The 20,328-nt window shown below is 43.4% G+C and overlaps 1 protein-coding gene across 1 annotated transcript in view; it reads left to right on the plus strand.

Moving 5' to 3' along the window:
- Positions 1-1,891: 1,891 nt before the first annotated feature.
- The window catches only part of ano7 (anoctamin 7), a 19,517-nt gene continuing 1,080 nt past the window's right edge, over positions 1,892-20,328 (plus strand). The window contains exons 1-15 of the mRNA XM_042486872.1: positions 1,892-2,031; positions 6,021-6,139; positions 9,107-9,164; positions 11,040-11,167; positions 11,958-12,065; positions 12,165-12,301; positions 13,181-13,238; positions 15,162-15,272; positions 15,884-16,049; positions 16,135-16,225; positions 17,269-17,365; positions 17,457-17,600; positions 18,755-18,892; positions 19,858-19,953; positions 20,120-20,222. Of these exons, the coding sequence (XP_042342806.1) occupies positions 6,050-6,139; positions 9,107-9,164; positions 11,040-11,167; positions 11,958-12,065; positions 12,165-12,301; positions 13,181-13,238; positions 15,162-15,272; positions 15,884-16,049; positions 16,135-16,225; positions 17,269-17,365; positions 17,457-17,600; positions 18,755-18,892; positions 19,858-19,953; positions 20,120-20,222 (1,525 nt within the window). The 5' untranslated portion in view covers positions 1,892-2,031; positions 6,021-6,049. The remainder of the gene's footprint in view (positions 2,032-6,020; positions 6,140-9,106; positions 9,165-11,039; positions 11,168-11,957; positions 12,066-12,164; positions 12,302-13,180; positions 13,239-15,161; positions 15,273-15,883; positions 16,050-16,134; positions 16,226-17,268; positions 17,366-17,456; positions 17,601-18,754; positions 18,893-19,857; positions 19,954-20,119; positions 20,223-20,328) is intronic.

Consider the following 20,328-nt stretch of genomic DNA (forward strand, 5'->3'; position numbering starts at 1 on the left):
GACAGAGACACAGACACAGACAGAGACAGAGACACAGACACAGACACACAGAGACAGAGACACAGACAGAGACAGAGACACAGACACAGACACAGAGACACAGACACAGACACAGAGACACAGACACAGACAGAGACACAGACACAGACAGAGACACAGACAGAGACACAGACACAGAGACAGAGACACAGAGACACAGACACAGACAGAGACACACAGACACAGACACACAGACACAGACAGAGACAGAGACACAGACAGAGACACAGACAGAGACACAGACAGAGACACAGACAGACACAGACAGAGACACAGACAGAGACACAGACAGAGACAGAGACACAGACACAGACAGAGACACAGACAGAGACACAGACACAGACACAGACAGACAGACACAGACAGACACAGACAGAGACACAGACAGAGACACAGACAGAGACACAGACAGAGACACAGACAGAGACAGAGACACAGACACAGACAGAGACACAGACAGAGACACAGACAGAGACACAGACACAGACAGAGACACAGACAGAGACAGAGACACAGACAGAGACAGAGACACAGACAGAGACAGAGACACAGACAGAGACACAGACAGAGACACAGACACAGACACAGACACAGACACAGACAGAGACAGAGACACAGACAGAGACAGAGACAGAATGAGCCTCGTGCAGCTCGTTAATTTCTCTCGTATCGTCTCTTCATTTTATCAGAGAAGTCGACTCCTGATGCTCCAAACGCTCGTAAGGACCATCAAACCTGCTCTGAGCAGGTGAGCTCCGTGATCGGCAGTCACCTGTCAGCACAGGTGACGCCCCCTAAACACCATATAAGGGCAGCTTCAGTGCCGTGTGCAAAGACCCCAAAAAGACATTACGCAGAAAAAGGCTAAAAGAAGACGAAAAACTCGGAGAACTGACGTTCTGTTAAATAAACTGAAAGTAAATGTGATTTCAGGAAGATTCATTCATTCATTTAACTTTTCAAAGTAAACGCACACATGCAAAAAGGTGTTAATAAATGTTATAAATATAAATACTGAAATAGTTAAAAGGAAAAGTAAACTCCATTCAGACAGTATGTATGATCTGAGACTGTGAGGTTTTTTTTTTTTTTAAAAAAAAAAATAATATAAACTTTAAAACTGCAATTGTATTTAATTATCTTAGTTATTTTATTTTATTTATTTTTTTTTTTTTGTGTTCAGTCACCTGTCAACACCCGATACCAGAAACTGGTTTGTTTTAGTTTGAAAAGTAAAAGGAAAAATAACCAACTTGGCAAGAAATATTATGCAAATTGAAAAAGAAAATATGTAAAAGCTGACAGGAAAAATGACATGAAAAAGAAAAAGAGATATAGAGAAAATTAATGAAAAACCCAAAACATAGCCAAAAAAAATTATATTTTGAATTACTGTAATTATATTTTGGAAATTGCAAGAAATTAGTAAAAGGTGAGAAAAATTACATGAAAAAAAAGAAAGAGTTAAGTATTGGAACATTTAAAATCATCCGGAGAAAAATGTAATTATTCTTATTATTGATGATTTGATGATTGATTTTTATGATCGATGTTTTGAAAATCTGATCATTGGTGTCTTTATTGTGGAGGACACACTGTCCAGATATTCATATTCCATAAGCTTGTGTCCCTCTGTCTCTGTCCCTGCAGGACATGTCCTCTCCTTTCATTGCACACACCGTCCACTAGATGTCCTCAGACTGTCTCCGCAGACCTGCACTCCTGTCTCCACTGTCCCTATCAGCCCTGCAGCCGGGCGAGCTGCGCGGTGCATTATGGGATGTCATCAGCCTAAACTGGGGGGAGGGAAACGCGGAGGGCGGGGCTTAAAGCGGTCAGTCTGTGGCTGGAGACAGAACACAGACAGACAGACAGCTGGAGCCTCACCTGAGCCTCACCTGAGCTTCACCCGAGCTTCACCTGAGCCTCACCTGAGCTTCACCCGAGCCTCACCTGAGCTTCACCCGAGCCCGCGACGGGCTGCACGCACAAGTGAGTCCATCTGCACGATCCGTGTGTGTGTGTGTGTGTGTGTGTGTGTGTGTGTGTGTGTGTGTGTGTGTGTGTGCGTGCGCGCGCGCGCGCGCGCGCGTCTCAGTAAAAGTTCTGCCTTTAAAATGTCCCTTCAGTAAAGGTGTCGTAGCAGAGTGAAGTTAACGTATCAAAGTGACTGTTGCTGTGTTGTTTTTTTGTTGCTTTTGTTTTGTTGTATTGTTGCTTCATAGTTTTGTTGTTTTGTTGCTTGTTGTTTTTTTTTTTTTTTGTGTTTTGTTGTATTGTTGTTTTGTTGCTTTTTGTTGTTTTGTTGCTTTGTTGCTTTTTTTTTGTTGCTTTGTAGTTTTGTTGTATTGTTTTTTTTGTTGCTTTGTTGTTTTGTTGTTTTTTTTTGTTGTTTTGTTGCTTTTTGTTGTTTTGTTGCTTTGTTGTTTTGTTGCTTTGTTGTTTTGTTGCTTTGTAGTTTTGTTGCTTTGTAGTTTTGTTGCTTTGTTGTTTTGTTTTTTTTGCTTTGTTGCTTTTTTTTTTTGCATTGTTGTTTTGTTGCTTTGTAGTTTTTTGTTTTTTGTTGTTGTTTGTTGTTTTGTTGCTTTGTGTTTTGTTGTATTTTGTTTTGTTGCTTTGTAGTTTTTTGTTTTGTTGCTTGTTTTTTTTGTTGCTTTGTAGTTTTGTTGTATTGTTGCTTTGTTTTGTTGCTTTGTTGTTCTGACTCGTGCATTAACCCTTTGAAAGCTGGTCAAACTGGCTTTCAAATAATTTTAAATTTAGAATTAATGTTTGTATTCACACACACACACACACACATATATATATATATATATATATATATATATATATATATATATATATATATATATATATATATATAGTTCATGGGACATTTAGCTTTTTTGGAAATTTATCCCAAAGTTTGGAAATAAATTTGTCTCAGTGTTATTCGTGTAAACAGATCAATGGTCTGTGTGTAGGTCTGAAAATATAAAACATCTGCACAAATTTAAATCAATCAATCAGTAAATATTTGTAAAAAAAAACAAAACATTTTTTGTAAATATAAAACTGAGAAACAGATTCCACCATTCCAAAAAATATATGTGATTTATATTTCAATCATTCACAAATAAATTAAAACATTTGTGAATATATTTCTGACATTTACGACTTTCAGAAAGTTATTTGTTAATTCAGTTTGTATTTGAGAATCTCTGCAGATTTTCATTTAACGCACAACAAAGTCACACACGTCTTTTCTGTTTTTAAATAAGTGGTGTAATTTGTTAGTAGGAACTGATACTCTGATTCATTTAGTCTCTCTGTGTGTTTGTGATTAATAGAAACTGTCAGTAAGTCACATTTTATCTTCATTGTCTGAAATTGAACTGGAGTTTAAAAACATAGAAAGAGTCATATTTTAAATGAAAAGCTCGTTATTCATACAGCTGATTTCTTTTCCACTTATGAATTAATTCATTTCATGTCTGCAGGTGTAAGACGTGCTCAGAGCTTCACTTCTGAAAAACGTAAAACAAACACGATAATATAACTACAATTATAAATAACGATGTGAAAACACCTAAAGGTGCAGAAAAAGGTGATTCAGGCAGAAATAAGTCATTTTTCTGTTTCACTGCCAGCTGAACCTGCTTTTTCAGACACTTCAATGAAACTTTATTAGTACAGCAGCTGTGGGACGAGTTTATACAGTTCCAGCTGAGAGACGAACTAACAGACGAATGCACACAAAGGAAAAGCAAACAGAGATATTTTTGGGAATAAAGTGGGAACACAGCAACAGACGGTGCTTAAGAGTAAGAACAAAAAATAGCTAAAAACATCCAAAAAGGAAATAATACAATTTAAAATGTTCTTTTATTAATGATGATATACTGTATTCAACTAATGGCCCACGGCCCAAATCTGGCCCCTGATAGGGCCCCTGGTGGCCCCAAACATTTTCTGATTCTCAATAAAAAATAAAGTGATTGACTCTGTGAATAGTTTTTGTCCTTTTAGTGTCCATAAACTATCAGAGACAGAAAACAGAGGAGGATCCCCCCCACACCCCCGACAGAGGACACAGCTGAGACACTGATGTCCTAAAATACTAGAAATGTCTTAAAATTAGGACTGGGTGATATGGAAAAAGTCTTATCACGATAATTTTTTTTCATATCCATTGATATCGATATATATCACGATATACATCAAATCAGTATTTCTGTCGAGCTTAAAGGTCCCTTTGACTCCTCAGTGAGATATGAAGATATCAGAACCAGTGATCACGATAACGATTATTTCAACTGATAAACCGATATTTTCAGCTTCTCCTGGCCGATAAGATACGATAACCGATAACTTCTTTTTGTGAGTTTTTCATTACCTGAGGGTCTGAAAGGCTGAGTTGTGCTGAGTACAGATGAATTTAAATTGTGCATTTTCATAAAAAAAACATTTCAGACAAAAAAATGGAAAATCACATTTTTTTAAAAAAAAAGTCATTTTCAAGAGCAAAATCAATTTAATTTTTATATTTTGTTTTTTCCCTCTTATCTTCAAATGTCAACTTGAATTGTACAAAAATAATGCAGAAAATAATGTTGTGTTTGAGTTCTCGTGGATCTACAGAGAGGAACGTTCCCCAAACTGTCAGGAAGCAGCTACAGAACCGTCCCTAAGTGACGGCTCTGCTGTGATCTCTGCACATTTACAAACTGTCAGGAAGCAGCTACAGAACCGTCCCTAAGTGACGGCTCTGCTGTGATCTCTGCACATTTACAAACTGTCAGGAAGCAGCTACAGAACCGTCCCTAAGTAACCGCTCTGCTGTGATCTCTGCACATTTACACCAAACATCAGACATCAGTTTATTCTCTCAGCAGAACCCAAATTCACGACACCTGAACGCAGACCGCGTCCAGCGTGTCCTCTCATCATGTCCCCTCATCATGTCCTCTCATCGTGTCCTCTCATCATGTCCCCTCATCATGTCCTCTCATCGTGTCCTCTCATCATGTCCCCTCATCATGTCCTCTCATCATGTCCTCTCATTGTGTCCTCTCATCATGTCCCCTCATCGTGTCCTCTCATCGTGTCCCCTCATCATGTCCTCTCATCGTGTCCTCTCATCATGTCCCCTCATCATGTCCCCTCATCATGTCCCCTCATCATCATGTCCCCTCATCATGTCCTCTCATCATGTCCTCTCATCATCATGTCCCTCTCCTCTCATCATGTCCCCTCATCATGTCCCCTCATCATGTCCCTCATCATCATGTCCCCGTCACACACACACGGAGCAGGAGGAGGGAGGGGGGAGACGGCGGCCTCTTACTCCGGTGTTCAGCGGTTACTGTGAGCAGCGAGCACGCTGATAAATGACAGAATCAGGACCGGATCGAGACATTTTGGTGTCCTAGAAGAGACTGAGATCACCTGAAGGACAATGAGAGCAGAGTGGACATTTGGAGACACTGACGGAGACACCAGCGGAGACTGAGAGCTTAGTGGACATGGCTGGAATGCGTTCTGTCGACATTCTATCGACTATGTCTCATATTTCAAAAGTTTTATCGCGATTGATATCGTTATCGTTTTATCGCCCAGCACTACTTAAAACCCTAAAAATATTCTAACATCCAGTAAATGTACTTAAATCCTCAAAATGTCCTAGAATTCTACAAACATGTCTGGGCCGCTGAGACTGGCCCCTGGCCCCCTGTCATTTTGTAAAAGTGGCCCCCAGGCAGAGCAGGCTGAGGGTCCGTGCTGTGCAGAATATTAAACATTACAGGTGATGCTTTAACCCGGTAAACCCTGCAGGTACATCAGCGCGCTGCAGCAGAGTGGACGTCCCAGGGAGGACGAGGACACCGTGTCCTGGATGTGGACCAGGCCTGAGTCACTGTGTGTAAACACTGTGTGTGTGTGTGTGTGTGTGTGTGTGTGTGTGTGTGTGTGTGTGTGTGTGTGTGTGTGTGGATCTGCAGGAGGAGGAGAGGGAAGGAGGTGAGGGAAGATGAGGAGGAGAGGGGAGCAGCGGGAGGACAGCGCCACGCTTATTGCCATGGAAACCGGTCCAGAGAAATGCTACGGCAGCATCACCATGGTAACAGTGTCTGATCTGATGGTCGCACGCTGATCGGCTGTCGGATGTAAAGTCCGACTTTATGCAGAAACAGAGCGGGAACACGAGGACCAATCAGATCCGCTGTTAGATTTAGGGAGCGTAAATAAATACATGTTTAATGACAAATAAACACGCAAAATATTCCTCAACAACCTGTTAGAGTTTATCAGTGAAACCGAGACAAACACGGCCAGCTGGACTCCACGGTGACCCTCACGACTTCCCGTAGAAAATATATATATATATATATATATATATATATATATATATATATATATATATTCTGGTCACAGAAAATGGAAAAAAAATATCCCAAAACGTCCTTGTTCATCTCTGCCTCTGAGCAGTTTTGGCTGGTTTCCTGTGAGCGCGCTCAGAGTCTGAAGCAGAAAGAGTTAACAGCAGAGAGCCGGAGCTGGACCAGCTTCGTGCTGCAGCTAAAGTTTTTAACCCCTTGAAACCTGGGCCGACCTCACCTTTCTTGTGCTGCATTCAGATGCCTTTCCCAGGCTTTTTTAACCCTATTATCTCTGAGTGCAAATTGGTTTAATTTCTCTCAAAAATATGGGAGAAAACGCAACGAGCAACTTTGCAAATAAACATCCAGCAAAGAAATGAGTGAATTTAGGAAAAAAAAAAATCAGGGACCTACATTTATAATTTTCATCATTATATATATATAAAATAACTGTTTTTAATTTTTTTTTTTCTAATTTTAAGGGTTTTTTTCAGGTCATTTTTTATTTGTATTTCTTTTTTCCCCCACCTTCTGTTTCTTGTGGGGGTGTTTCGTCGGGGGTGGGGGTTGTTTGATTGTGCTGATTATCCGGTAATTTTCTTGTACTTTTCACTCATTTCCTGCTAATTTCTGCCTTTGAGCGGTTTGATTTTGAGAAGGAAACCAGCAACTTAACAGGACACGATAGCAAAGAAAAATGACACAGAGTTGTTGTCAGCAAAGAAAAAGGGGGAAATTCTACAGTTCTACAGTTCTACAGTTATACAGTTCTACAGTTATACAGTTCTACAGTTCTACAGTTATACGTTTCTACAGTTCTACAGTTTACAGTTCTACAGTTATACAGTTATACAGTTATACAGTTCCACAGTTATACAGTTCTACAGTTATACAGTTATACAGTTATACAGTTCCACAGTTATACAGTTCTACAGTTCTACAGTTATACAGTTTCCACAGTTATACAGTTATACAGTTCCACAGTTATACAGTTATACAGTTCTACAGTTATACAGTTTACATACAGTTATACAGTTGCCGTCTAGTGGCAGAAGAAGTGCCCACAGCACCCCCCCCCCCCCCCCCCCTTTTTTTTTTTTTTTTTTTTTTTTTTTTGAACCCAAAGTAATAACCAGTAGCGATCTCAGCAGATTCAACAATCTCAGTATCACTACTTACGGTGACAGTCGACATCCAACATCACACAACTTTGTCAGTGCTAGATAATCATTAGGTGCTGGGTTTTGGACCTTCTGACTTAATTTACCCAAAGGGCGAAGAGGAGAAGAGTCGGGTTAAGTGCGAGGTGTTCTCGGAACAAATGAGTTTTCAATTGTCTCTTAAAAGTAGAAAGGGACTCAGCAGATCGCAGAGTTTGGAAGTTTGTTCCACCGTTTGGGAACAACAGAAGAGAAGAGTCTGGCTAGAGATTTAGAGCCGTGCTGGGCTGGAAGCACCGGGCGTCTTTCGCATGCAGAGCGTAGTGGGCGAGAAGGAGAGTAGACCTGGATCGGGGATTCCAGGTAGGCTGGAGCAGTTCTTGTGATTGTTTTGAAGCCAAGAGAAGTGCTTTGGATTTGATTCTGGCTGCCACTGGAAGCCAGTGAAGAGAAATTAGCAGCGGGGTGACATGTGCTCTTTTGGGCTGGTTGAAGACCAGACGTGCTGCTGCATTCTGGATCATCTGAAGAGGTTTGAGTGAGCATGCAGGGAGGCCTGCCAGAAGAGAGTTGCAGTAGTCAATGCGTGAGATCACAAGAGCCTGAACCAGAAGCTGTGTGGCCCGTTGGGTCAGGAAGGGTCTGATCTTCCTGATGTTGTAGAGGGCATAACGGCAAGACCGAGAAACTGAGGCCACATGAACCTTAAAGGTCAGCTGGTCATCGATCACGACACCCAGGTTTCTGGCTGAGTTTGTGGGCACAAGTAGGCTCGAGTCTAGTTGGACACTGATCCGAGGCTGAACAGATGGACAAGCTGGAAAGACCATGAGTTCGGTCTTAGACAGATTTAGCTGAAGGTGGCGTTCCTTCATCCACGTGGAGATATCAGCCAGACACGCTGATATCCGAGCTGAGACCGTTCTGTCATCAGGTGGAAAGGAGAGGAAGAGCTGAGTGTCATCAGCATAGCAGCGGTAGGAGAAACCGTGGGAGCGGATCACTGCACCGAGGGAGGTGGTGTACAGAGAGAAGAGTAGGGGACCGAGCACCGACCCCTGAGGAACCCCTGTCGATAGGCCATGTGGCCTAGACACCTCTCCTCGCCATGACACTCTGAAGGCTAAAAGAAGGGAAAAAAGACAATATTTTCTTATTTTTTGTGAAATCATTTTGAATATAAATTTTAATATTTATGTAATAATAATATATATATACATACACACATGCGTGTTTGTGTGTGTGTGTATGAAGAACTCCAGAAATCCAGAAAACTAGATTTAGTTTTATAAATAGTAATAACTGATCTTTTTTGACAATTTTCTCGTCACCTTTTTCCAATTTCTTGTCATGTTTATAAGCCATAAAAAAGTTTTTAATAAAGGAGGATAACAGTATATTGTTATATATATTTTTGTTTTTGTGACAAAATGTGACAATTTTATTTTTTGTGATATATATATAGAAATTAGAAATCTGATGTCTGTCCAGGTTTTAAGGGGTTAAATGTTTTTTACCTGTGTGACTGAATCTGTTATCATCTCCCAGAATGCACCTGTTCAGCATCCGGACAGGAACATCTTCAGTGACGGAACGACTCGAGTTGGTGAGTAAAGCCGACGATCTGCTGAGTCGATATTAGCACAGAGGACAGGGCGCCACGGGAGCCAGCCGCCAGCAGGTGACCTCTGACCTTTACCTGAGCAGGTGTGACAGTCACTTGACGCGTATGATTTTTAACGAATCGTTTCTGGATGACTAAAACTTAAATTAAAGTCCGAGTCCCTTTAACCAGCCCGCCGTGGCTCCACATTGTGATAAATAGTCTCTACGGGAGGCTCGCTGTGGTTACCATGGTTACCACGCAGCTCATCTTTATACAGGTTGTTTGGATGTATTTAAAGCGAGCCGCCGGAGATAACGGAGATAACGGAGATAACAGAATAAACAAGAAAAATGATGTAGGCGACTATTTTTAAAGTAAAATTCTTCAGAACTATATTCAGAATTATATATTTAAAATTATTTTATAGAATTTAGCATTTTTCACTTTTCTTGCTTTGTTTTTTTTTTTTTTTTTTAGTTTCTTTGCCAAATTTTCAGCAAATTTTCTTGTACTTTTCACAGATCTCTTCTTTTGTTGCTCATTATCTTCTCTCCGTGTTTTTGAGTTAGAGCCAGTTTGCTCAGGTTTCAAAGGGTTAAACAAATAAAGTGATTGTATTTCGGTCTTTCCTGAGCAACAGTTTTGTGTGAAAGGAAATTTAAAAAATCCTGTTTTAATCATTTAATCACATAATATCCGGGCTGTTAACTGAAGTTTCAGAGCGTAAAGACGCACGCTCAGACTTTAAAGCATCATCGGGAACTTGTGTTGATTTTGTCCCGCGAGGACAGAAGTGTTCGTGTTGAGCTCCACCGCCTCGTCCTCGTGTGTTTGTTTTGGATTTAGTATGTTATTATGTCTCCACGCCGGCGACAGGCGCGGCAGCTCGCCAGGCATCTCTCCTCAGTGATGACAGCGAGAAGTTAAACATAAGTGCCAAAAAAACAGGAGAACAAAATAGAATAATAGCAAGAACAGAAAACACCAGACCTGTAAATATACGTATGTATGTGTGTGTACATACTGTATATATGTGTGTACATACTGTATATATGTGTGTACATGTATATGTGTGTGTACATACTGTATATATGTGTGTGTACATGTGTCATTTTCCAGATGAAGGCTGCTCCTGTGAGAACATCCTGTGCTGCGTTTGGTTTGTTTTATTCTGACTAAACAAACAGAGCTGCGTTCAGCTGCGACTAAACGCAGCACAACGTTTATTTAACTCTTTGAAACCTGAAAATTGGCTTGATTTCTTTCAAAGGCACGAGAGGAAGAAGGCAATGAGCACCTCCACCAAAACAAATGCAATAATTAACAAGAAATTGACCCAAAGTTTACAAGAAAATTATCTGAAAATGAGCAACAAAAAAAAAAGAGAAGTAAAAATAAAACAAACATGAAACCTTAAGAAAGTGCCAAAATAAGTCCAAGTTTCTTATTGCCTTTTTCCTAATTTTTAGTAATTTAAAACAAGAAAGCTGGCGTCGATCCAGGTGTTTAAAAGAGAAACGATGGCGTGCTGGACACCCTGCAGGCGAGCCGCCTTACAAACGCCGAAAGTTTATTCTCTTTAAAATCAGGCAGCTTTAGTGGAGTCAGGAAGTTCACATTTTTCTGTGTAAGAGTGAAATCAAAACATGAAATGTGACCTGTAAAGGTGTACCGGACACTCGCAGCCGGTCGGGTAAAACCTCTGACACGCCCACCAAACAACAGAAAACGCAGCCCGAGCGTTTCAAAGAAACGTGCTGAACAAAACCGTGCACGCAGTTTTGACACTGAACGTGTCCCAGTTCAGCCAATAGCAGCTGGGTCAGCGATGATGATGACCAGTGACGGCTTGAATCCTGCTCTCCTATTGGACAGATTTCGTGTTGGTGTGGGAGGAGCCTCTGAGCGCACAGGAGGAGGGCGCAGGTGTCAGCCCCGCCCACAGGAAGTGGAGGGCTTCGTTCCTGAGGAAGCTGAGGCACTCGGGACTGCTGCAGGAGCAGGTGAGTAAAACAAACACGCCTCGGGTCGGCTCGGAGACGTGTCAGCAAACATGAGCGTGTTTGAACAGGGACGACTGTTAAACTGAGCAGCTGTTCCTGCTGTTGAAACCGTCCGTCACATGACCTCATTCACTACAGTAAACAAACTAATACTATATACTAAATACATCTGCAACACGAGCTGAAGTAAAAGTACCACTAAAGTACTGGACGTCAGTACAGATCCGGAAATGAAGAATCTGCGTGTTTTCGTCACTTTAAAATGAGCCGTTTATATCCACACAGGGAGCAGCTCCTCGCCTACAGAGATCGCCGTGTTTCTACAGTAGCCCAGAACGGACAAACCGGACGCCGCTGACAGATGGAGACATTCACGTTTTCACGTCAGCCACCGTAGTTCTTCTACATGTTGTTACCGCGTTCTCCTACATGACGCCCGCCGTAGTTCTCCTACATGATTGGTTCACAGAAGAGCTTCCAGCTGGTGTCATTCTGCAGCTGCACCACTGGATGCCACTAAACCGTACACAAGACCTTGAAATAACAGAAGCAATACCACATTATTAAAATACTCGATTACAGGTAAAAATCATGCCTAAGATATTTCATGTACTTTGTTTGGTTCCACCACTGATGGTGCTGTCTGCACCATCAGTCACGGCTGTTACCAAGATAAAACGGCCGTGGAACTGGTGGAACCTGGTGGAACCTGGTGGAACCTGGTGGAACCTGGTGGAACCTGGTGGAAGAGGGATGAAGAGTTAATTCAGTGTCTCCTGTGTCTCTACAGAAGGAGGTCCTCAGGGAGAAGGAGAAGATCTGTTTTGTCCTCCTCAGTGCTCCGTGGAGCGTCCTCTGTTACTACGCTGAGGAGATCAGTCTCAGAGTCCCTCTGCAGGTAAAATCATCATCATCATCATCATCATCATCATCATCATCATCATCATCATCATCATCAGCACTGTGTCCTTACAGTGTCACTGTGTCCTCTCTGCAGGTGGTTACTGCTCCAATCACCAACTGGTCTGCACAGGTCCTGTCCCGGCTGTCCCTCCCTAACCCTCTGTCTCAGGACGTCCCCAACCCCCCTCCTGACTACTACACCTGCCAGTTCAGGACTAACAAGCTGCAGAGGTGAAAACATGGAGTTCAGACTTTTGTTAAAATACTAAATCGCAGTCCTCGCTCTGCCCCCCCTCAGTGTGTGGAGGTGGATTCATCTGCAGAGACTCTGGAGTTTCCTCTCTTCATCTTATTTTCTGTCTTCAGGAAGTTTTGGGGCCAGCTGAGGTCGGAGTTGTACCTCCTGAGAACCGGCGTCCTCCTATGAGGACATTAAATTTCATTTTGCTGCACTTTAAACATCGTTCTGCTGAACTCAGACCTGTTCGTCCACATTCGTGGACATTTTTTTTGCCATCTAGCGAGAGCAAGAGCCTTTTTCCTACATGTCAGCCTGCACAGTTCTCCTACGTGCCGGGCTCCGTAGTTCTCCTACGTGCCGGGCTCCGTAGTTCTCCTACGTGCCGGGCTCCGTAGTTCTCCTACGTGCCGGGCTCCGTAGTTCTCCTACGTGCCGGGCTCCGTAGTTCTCCTACGTGCCGGGCTCCGTAGTTCTCCTACGTGCCGGGCTCCGTAGTTCTCCTACGTGCCGGGCTCCGTAGTTCTCCTACGTGCCGGGCTCCGTAGTTCTCCTACGTGCCGGGCTCCGTAGTTCTCCTACGTGCCGGGCTCCGTAGTTCTCCTACGTGCCGGGCTCCGTAGTTCTCCTACGTGCCGGGCTCCGTAGTTCTCCTACGTGCCGGGCTCCGTAGTTCTCCTACGTGCCGGGCTCCGTAGTTCCCCAGTGTTGACGCTCTGAGACCAGCCGTCCTGCAGAATTTCACCTAAATATGAGGGCTGAACTTAGTTGACCTGCAGAGCGTCAGAATCGGGGCTGACAGCAGGAAACAGAGGTCAGAGGTAAGAGGTCACGTGACGAGACAGGCTGTCTCACCTGTTTTCTGTCTGCAGGTTTTTGGGCAGCGATGACCGAGAGACGTTCTTCAAGACGACTCAGAGACACCAGGTGGTGAGTTCACACTTCGCACCTCTTCAGAAATTAACCCGGGTTGTCAAATGATTCATTTTTAATAGCGATCAATCGCATTTTTAATCATGTTTTCAATTTCAATATTTTGTAGTTTAAAACATTTCTGAACTTCTTATTAACAAGGAGAAGCAGATCTTAAAAGATTGTCTTGATTAGGACTCAATCATTAAGTGCTCGTGTGTAGAGGACACTGACGGGGACCAAAGAGCCGTCCCCCCCAAAAAAAGATCCAAACAAGAGAGAAAAAAAAGGCTTCATTTTCTTTTTGTTAGATATTAAAGAACGAAACAGAAAACACAATCATTCATTTTTTTATGTCCAGCAAAGGTGAGAAAACTCATTTTGTGTTTGTTTTTTTAAATAATTTTAATTTTGATCAGATCTTAAACGTGTGTTTGGGTCTGAGGACTCGCCGTCACCTCATCACGTCCTGGTTCTCACTGAGCAGAGCTCATGTTCAGGATGTTTCAGTCAGCAGGCGGATACTGCCGCCGGCTACGCCTCCTCCGCAAACACAGTCTATACACACACACACACACACACACACACAGGCACACACAGGCACAGTCTATACACACACACACACACAGGCACACACAGGCACTGTCTATACACACACACACACACACACACACACACACACAGGCACAGTCTATACACACACACACACACACACACACACACACAGGCACAGTCTATACACACACACACACACACACACACACAGGCACACACAGGCACTGTCTATACACACACACACACACACACACTGTCTATACACACACACACACACACACACACAGGCACACACAGGCACTGTCTATACACACACACACACACACACACACACACACAGGCACAGTCTATACACACACACACACACACACACACACACACAGGCACAGTCTGTACACACACACACACACACACACACACAGGCACACACAGGCACTGTCTATACACACACACACACAGGCACACACAGGCACAGTCTATACACACACACACACACACAGTCACAGTCTATACACACACACACAGGCACACACAGGCACAGTCTATACACACACACACACACACACACACACACACACACAGACACACACACAGGAAATGAGACCGGGATCAGGAAAGCCTTCGGTGTTCAGCACAGACTGATAACGATCTAAGTGGTCTGTTCTGACTGATTTTACTGAAGCTTCAAGCTTCATTTTTTCTGCTTTTTCTTGTATCTTTTGATTTTTAGGTCCTTGTCATTGTGTATAGTTTTTACATTACTACTCTGCGTGCCTTACAAATTGCCCCTTTGGGACGACTAAAGTGTTTTTGAATTGAATTGAACTGAATTTATTCTTATAAAGTTTTTCTTGTAATCCTGTGATTTTTTTCTTATAAATATACTAGTTTAACCTTTTAATACTTTACCCTCATAAATTTACGACTTTTTTCTCATAATCTTATAACTTTTTTTGTAAATTTTATGAGTTCAGTGTTGAAATTTTATGACTTTATTATCATAAATTTAACAGATTTTTTCTTATAATCTTGCGACTTTTTTTCTCATGAATTTACTAGTTTAGTCTTCTAATTTTATGGCTTTATTCTCGTAAATTTATAAGGGTTTTTGTAATCTTGCGACTTTTTTTCCTATAAATACTTGTTTTATCTTGTAAAATTGCAACTTTATTCGCATAAATTTACAAGTCTTTTGATCTCGTCGTTTTGAGATCTCAGACAACAAACACAAACTTAAATGGTCTCTTCTGCATGTTGAGTGATTTTACTGAGGCTTCAAGTTGCAAAAAAGTTGCACAAAAAACTCAGATACACAGAGTTTGAATGACATACGTGCAGATTTAGTCCAGTGTGCGTCCCTGCAGCGACCGTGTCCTGTCCCCCCAGCTGTACGAGATCCTGGCCAGGACGCCGTACGGGTCGGTGAAAAAGGGGGAGGTGGGAATTGACCGCCTGCTGGCCGAACACGTGTTCACTGCTGCCTACCCGCTGCACGAGGTGAGCCTCCACCAAAATCCCCAAACCAGGGACACGACCTGCTCTGTGTGGGGGCCAATTCAGCAAAATGACAGAGGGCCAGGGGCCAGTCACAGCAGCCCCGTCCATGTTGCTAGGATTTCAGGACATTTCTCCGATTTTAAGGACATTTCTAGGATTATAGATGTCTATCAAATAATATTGAATTGTAGGACATCAGGATGGTTGTCTGATTTTAGGACATTTTTTGGGTTATAGGACGCTTTTCAAATTTTAGAACGTTTCCTAAGTTTGAGGATAATTCTCGAATGTTAGGGCTTTTAGGATTTTAGCACATTTTAAGGAATTTTAGGATATTTCTTGATTTTAGGACATTAGTGTCTTACACCTTACGGAGACAAAAAGGACAAAAACTATTCACAGAGTCGATCACTTTTTTATTATTGTACATTAGAAAATAGTTGGGGTGGGGGCACTGGGGCCCTTAAATTAAGTCTGTCTGTCCTAACTGAGACACTTTTTAATCCGTTTGTCTACGTCAAGACTTTGGTAAACATGCAAACAGCAAGCAAGTATGCTAATTAATATTTAGCTGAAAATGAAGCTTACATTCGACTCTCGCGTCGTTGCAGGGTGGTTTTGAGCTGCCGACCCCCCCGATGACCCCCCAGTCTTTAGGCCTGAGACAGATCCTGTACTCGTACTGGGCCTCTTGGTCCTCCTGGAGACGCTACCAACCTCTGGATCACATCAGGGAATACTTCGGAGAAAAGATAGCGCTTTACTTTGCTTGGCTCGGTAACTATGGCGACCACAACAGTCACTGACCAATGCTCACTGCGTTTGCACTGTTGGTTTGCGCAGTAACTGTGACTGACCGCAGGTTTCTACACCGGCTGGCTGATGCCGGCGTCGCTCGTTGGGACCGTGATCTTCCTGATCGGCTTCTGGCTCATGGCCACGGACGTTCCAGCGTGAGTATAAACTCTGTCCTTTAAAAGTCAGATACTTTGTTTAAAAAAATGGCAAAAATAATAATAAAGGCTGCAGTCATGAGTCGGGTCCGGACGTTTTTAGCAGCAAGCAGCAGAGGAATTGTGAGACAATGAACAACTCTGCATCAGAATGTGAATTCTGCATCACATGAGGCTCGAACTCACAACCTCAGACACCAAAGACAAGTCAGTATCCCAGCGAGCTGCACGAGAGAAACCAGAGACGCTTCACGCTGCCTGAGCCGACCAGCAGGGGGCAGGATATCAGCTGTCTGTGCATGGAAGAGCAGATTTCAAACTTTTATAAAAATTAATTTGCTCCATAAATGGAAAAACTGATGTTAAAAGATGCTTTTTCCCTGCAGAATTCAAACAGCTGCCAAAAATTCACTCGTCAAAACTAAACTGAGAATCTGCAGACTTCATCTAAACAGTAAAGAGATGTTGATCATTTGTTTTTACGAAATTTGATTTGCTCCGTAAGTGAAAAACTGATGTTTAAAGATGCCATTTTGCCACAGACTGCAGTACGTTTACATGAGGGCAGAAGTCAAAATGCTGCCAAAAATTCTGAAACTTAATTTACCATTACAGTGAATTTTTGTCATTTTTTATGAACCTTCAAGATTTATAAGATTTATTTTATTAAGTTCAAAGCAGCATTTATATTAAAACTTTGTGATGCACTGTAGGCTCAGTGTTTGATAAATCAAAAATCTGTGCGGACGCTTTGAGTCGACGGTCTGAAGACGCCCTGCAGCAAGTTTGGTGTCAACGGTGTAAAAAATGTAGAAGGAGAAAGTTTTAATTCGTTCAACAGTTTTTGATAAAAACAGATTGATGAACTTCACAATTTTTACCACAGTGAAGAGAACTAAAGTTTCTTCACAGCTCGGCCGACGTTTCGGTGTAAGCTGCAGAGCCGTAGCACGTTTGTTGTTGTGTGTTTGAGGAGATAAACAGCTGTTTGTTGTTGTTGTTGTTGTTGTTGTTGTTGTTGTTGTTGTTGTGTATCTGTGCAGGAAGGAGCTGTGTGAGAGTGGCGACAGCTTTGTCATGTGTCCTCTCTGTAACATCTGCTCCCACTGGAACTACTCCAGCATCTGCGTCACCTTTAAGGTACCCGTCCGTCCGCCGTCCCGCCGCTCTGTGTCGCTTCACGTCCTCTCGTCAGGTGATTGAACCGTCGTCCTCCTGTGTGTCTCTGCAGGCCGGCATCATGTTCGATAACGGAGGGACGGTCTTTCTCAGCGTCTTCATGTCTCTGTGGGCCGTCACCTTCTTGGAGTACTGGAAGAGGACCTGCTCGGCTCTGGCTCACCGCTGGGACTGCTCCGAGTTCCAGGACATCGAGGTACCCACCTCACACGGCACCCGCCGCCCAGACACCATGGGAAAATGTTTCTGCAAACCACGAACACATTACATTTGTCCGTTTCGTTCGAATCCTATCAACGTTCCTGAGTCATCAGGAGGCGGAGGAGACGGAGGACGGCGGGACACCAAGAGACGCCTGCGGCGTTGCAGACCGCCGGTCAACACAAGTGAACAAACCAAAAGTTTTTTATGGAGTCATCACTGTGTTTCTAGCAGCTTTTTGGGCTCCGAACAGTGTGTTTTGTTGTGATCTGTCAGCTTTTTTCAGCAGTTTTTAGGTGCTGATGACGGCCGTCTGCCTTTTTCCAGCTGAATGTTTGGCCCCTACAGGTGTTTTGTAGTGAACCACTGGTCTTTTTGCAGCTGCTTTTAGGCTCCAGTTATGGATGTTTCGTAGAGCAGCCGTCGGCCTTTATCTGGCTGCCATCAGTATTTTTCAGTGTTTTTAGGCGCTAATTGTTGGTCCTCTTTGGACACCCATTGTCCTTTCTCCAGCTACATTTTTGGACCCAGGGAGGCGTATTTTGTAGCAGCCCATTTGTCTTTTTACAGCAGTTTTTAGGTCACAAATGTGGATGTTTTTTAGGGACCCGTGACTTTTTTTTCTATGTGTTGTGTTATTTCTGCAGGCACTGATGTTTTCCAGAAGCTTTATGGCCTCAAACTGATTTTTGGACCCAGACCGGATGTTTTAATGCATCTTTTAGTTTTGTAATCACCCATCAAACCTTTTTTTTTTGGTTGTTTTTTACACACTCATTGCTGCATTTCCAACGGGGATTGTGAATTCAAAATAAATTACTTTCAGCCCAAACACGATCTTTTCCCGACCACCATCGAGTGTTTCTGTCTAAACAAAGCATCACGTGACTCACAGTGCTGTTTAAATAGAAAGCAAATGAAACATTTCTGTGTTTGTGCTGATTGTCTCACTTTAACCCTTTGAAACCTGAGCAAACTGCTTAAAAAATCCTTGTGATTCAGCAGCATGCACACAACGGCGATGATACGTAAATTTGCCATTTTAAGTCTGAATATTTGAGGAATGCTGAGCAGACGCAGCACGGCTCCGTCATTTTATAAATATGCGATTATCGATGTTAACGAGGGTTTCGTGATCATCCTCCGCAGGAGAGACCTCGTCCCGAATTCACCGCCTTGGCGCCGATGACCATGAAGAACCCAGTGACCGGAGCCGAGGAGCCGTACTTCCCTGAAAGCAAACGCCTCAACAGGACTCTGACCGGCTGCATGGTCATCATCATTATGGTGAGTCTGCTGACCTTTGACCCCTCACCTCTGAGTACTTCCCACCGCCTCCGCTAGTCTCCGAGGTCTCTCTGCTTTTATTCACTTTTTAGAAAAAAGTGTCAGTGAACGAAAATCGCGGATCCATTTAATGAAAGTTGAAGTTTCACGCACGGTCCAGACTCATAAACGCTAACGTCGTCTCGAGTGTTTGGACTGTAGAGGACAGGGCAGGGCGAGATCCTGCTCTCGTCAGAAATGTCCCAGAGTGCTAATGTCCTAAAAACATCCTCACGCCCTAAAAATCTCCTAAAATCCTACTGAAGTCCTAAAATCCGAGTCTGAGGTTTCAGATTGGTAGTTTCGGGGTGGTGTCAGATGGTTGGTAGTTTCGGGGTGGTGTCAGATGGTTGGTAGTTTCGGGGTGGTGTCAGATCGGTAGTTTCGGGGTGGTGTCAGATGGTTGGTAGTTTCGGGGTGGTGTCAGATGGTTGGTAGTTTCGGGGTGGTGTCAGATGGTTGGTAGTTTCGGGGTGGTGTCAGATCGGTAGTTTTGGGGTGGTGTCAGATGGTTGGTCGTTTTGGGGTGGTGTCAGATCGGTAGTTTCGGGGTGGTGTCAGATCGGTAGTTTCGGGGTGGTGTCAGATGGTTGGTAGTTTCGGGGTGGTGTCAGATCGGTAGTTTCGGGGTGGTGTCAGATGGTTGGTAGTTTTGGGGTGGTGTCAGATCGGTAGTTTCGGGGTGGTGTCAGATGGTTGGTAGTTTCGGGGTGGTGTCAGATGGTTGGTAGTTTCGGGGTGGTGTCAGATCGGTAGTTTCGGGGTGGTGTCAGATGGTTGGTAGTTTCGGGGTGGTGTCAGATGGTTGGTAGTTTCGGGGTGGTGTCAGATCGGTAGTTTCGGGGTGGTGTCAGATGGTTGGTAGTTTCGGGGTGGTGTCAGATTGGTAGTTTTTGGGATGTGACAGCTGAGGTGTTGGTGTGCAGGTCGCCGTGGTGCTGATGTTCCTCATCGCCATCATCCTGTACAGGACCATCCTCCGCATCATCATCTACAAGTCCAACAGCTTCCTCACCTTCTCTGTGAGTCCAACAGTCCTCATCTCACTCAGTCTGTGTCCACTTTAATGGACACACTGTCTTTGTGTGTGTCTCCGTGAGTCCAACAGTCCTCATCTCAGTCTGTGTCTGTGTCCACTTTGACGGGCTGTCTGTGTGTGTGTGTGTGTCTGTGTGTGTGTGTTTTCAGGCTGGGAGAGTAGCCAGTATCTCGGGCTCAGTGTTGAACCTGCTCGTCATCCTCATGTTGTCCAAAGTTTACACGTCTCTGGCGCATGTCCTCACCCAGTGGGGTGAGTCTCAGTGTCCTCCTCACCCTCCTCAACCTCACTCCACCAAACACGTTTTATTGTCACACATCAATAATTCAACAAGCTACCAACCAACAAGAAAACCTGA

This window comes from Plectropomus leopardus, chromosome 5, assembly GCF_008729295.1.
Source record: "Plectropomus leopardus isolate mb chromosome 5, YSFRI_Pleo_2.0, whole genome shotgun sequence".
Classification (NCBI taxonomy): Eukaryota; Metazoa; Chordata; class Actinopteri; order Perciformes; family Serranidae; genus Plectropomus; species Plectropomus leopardus.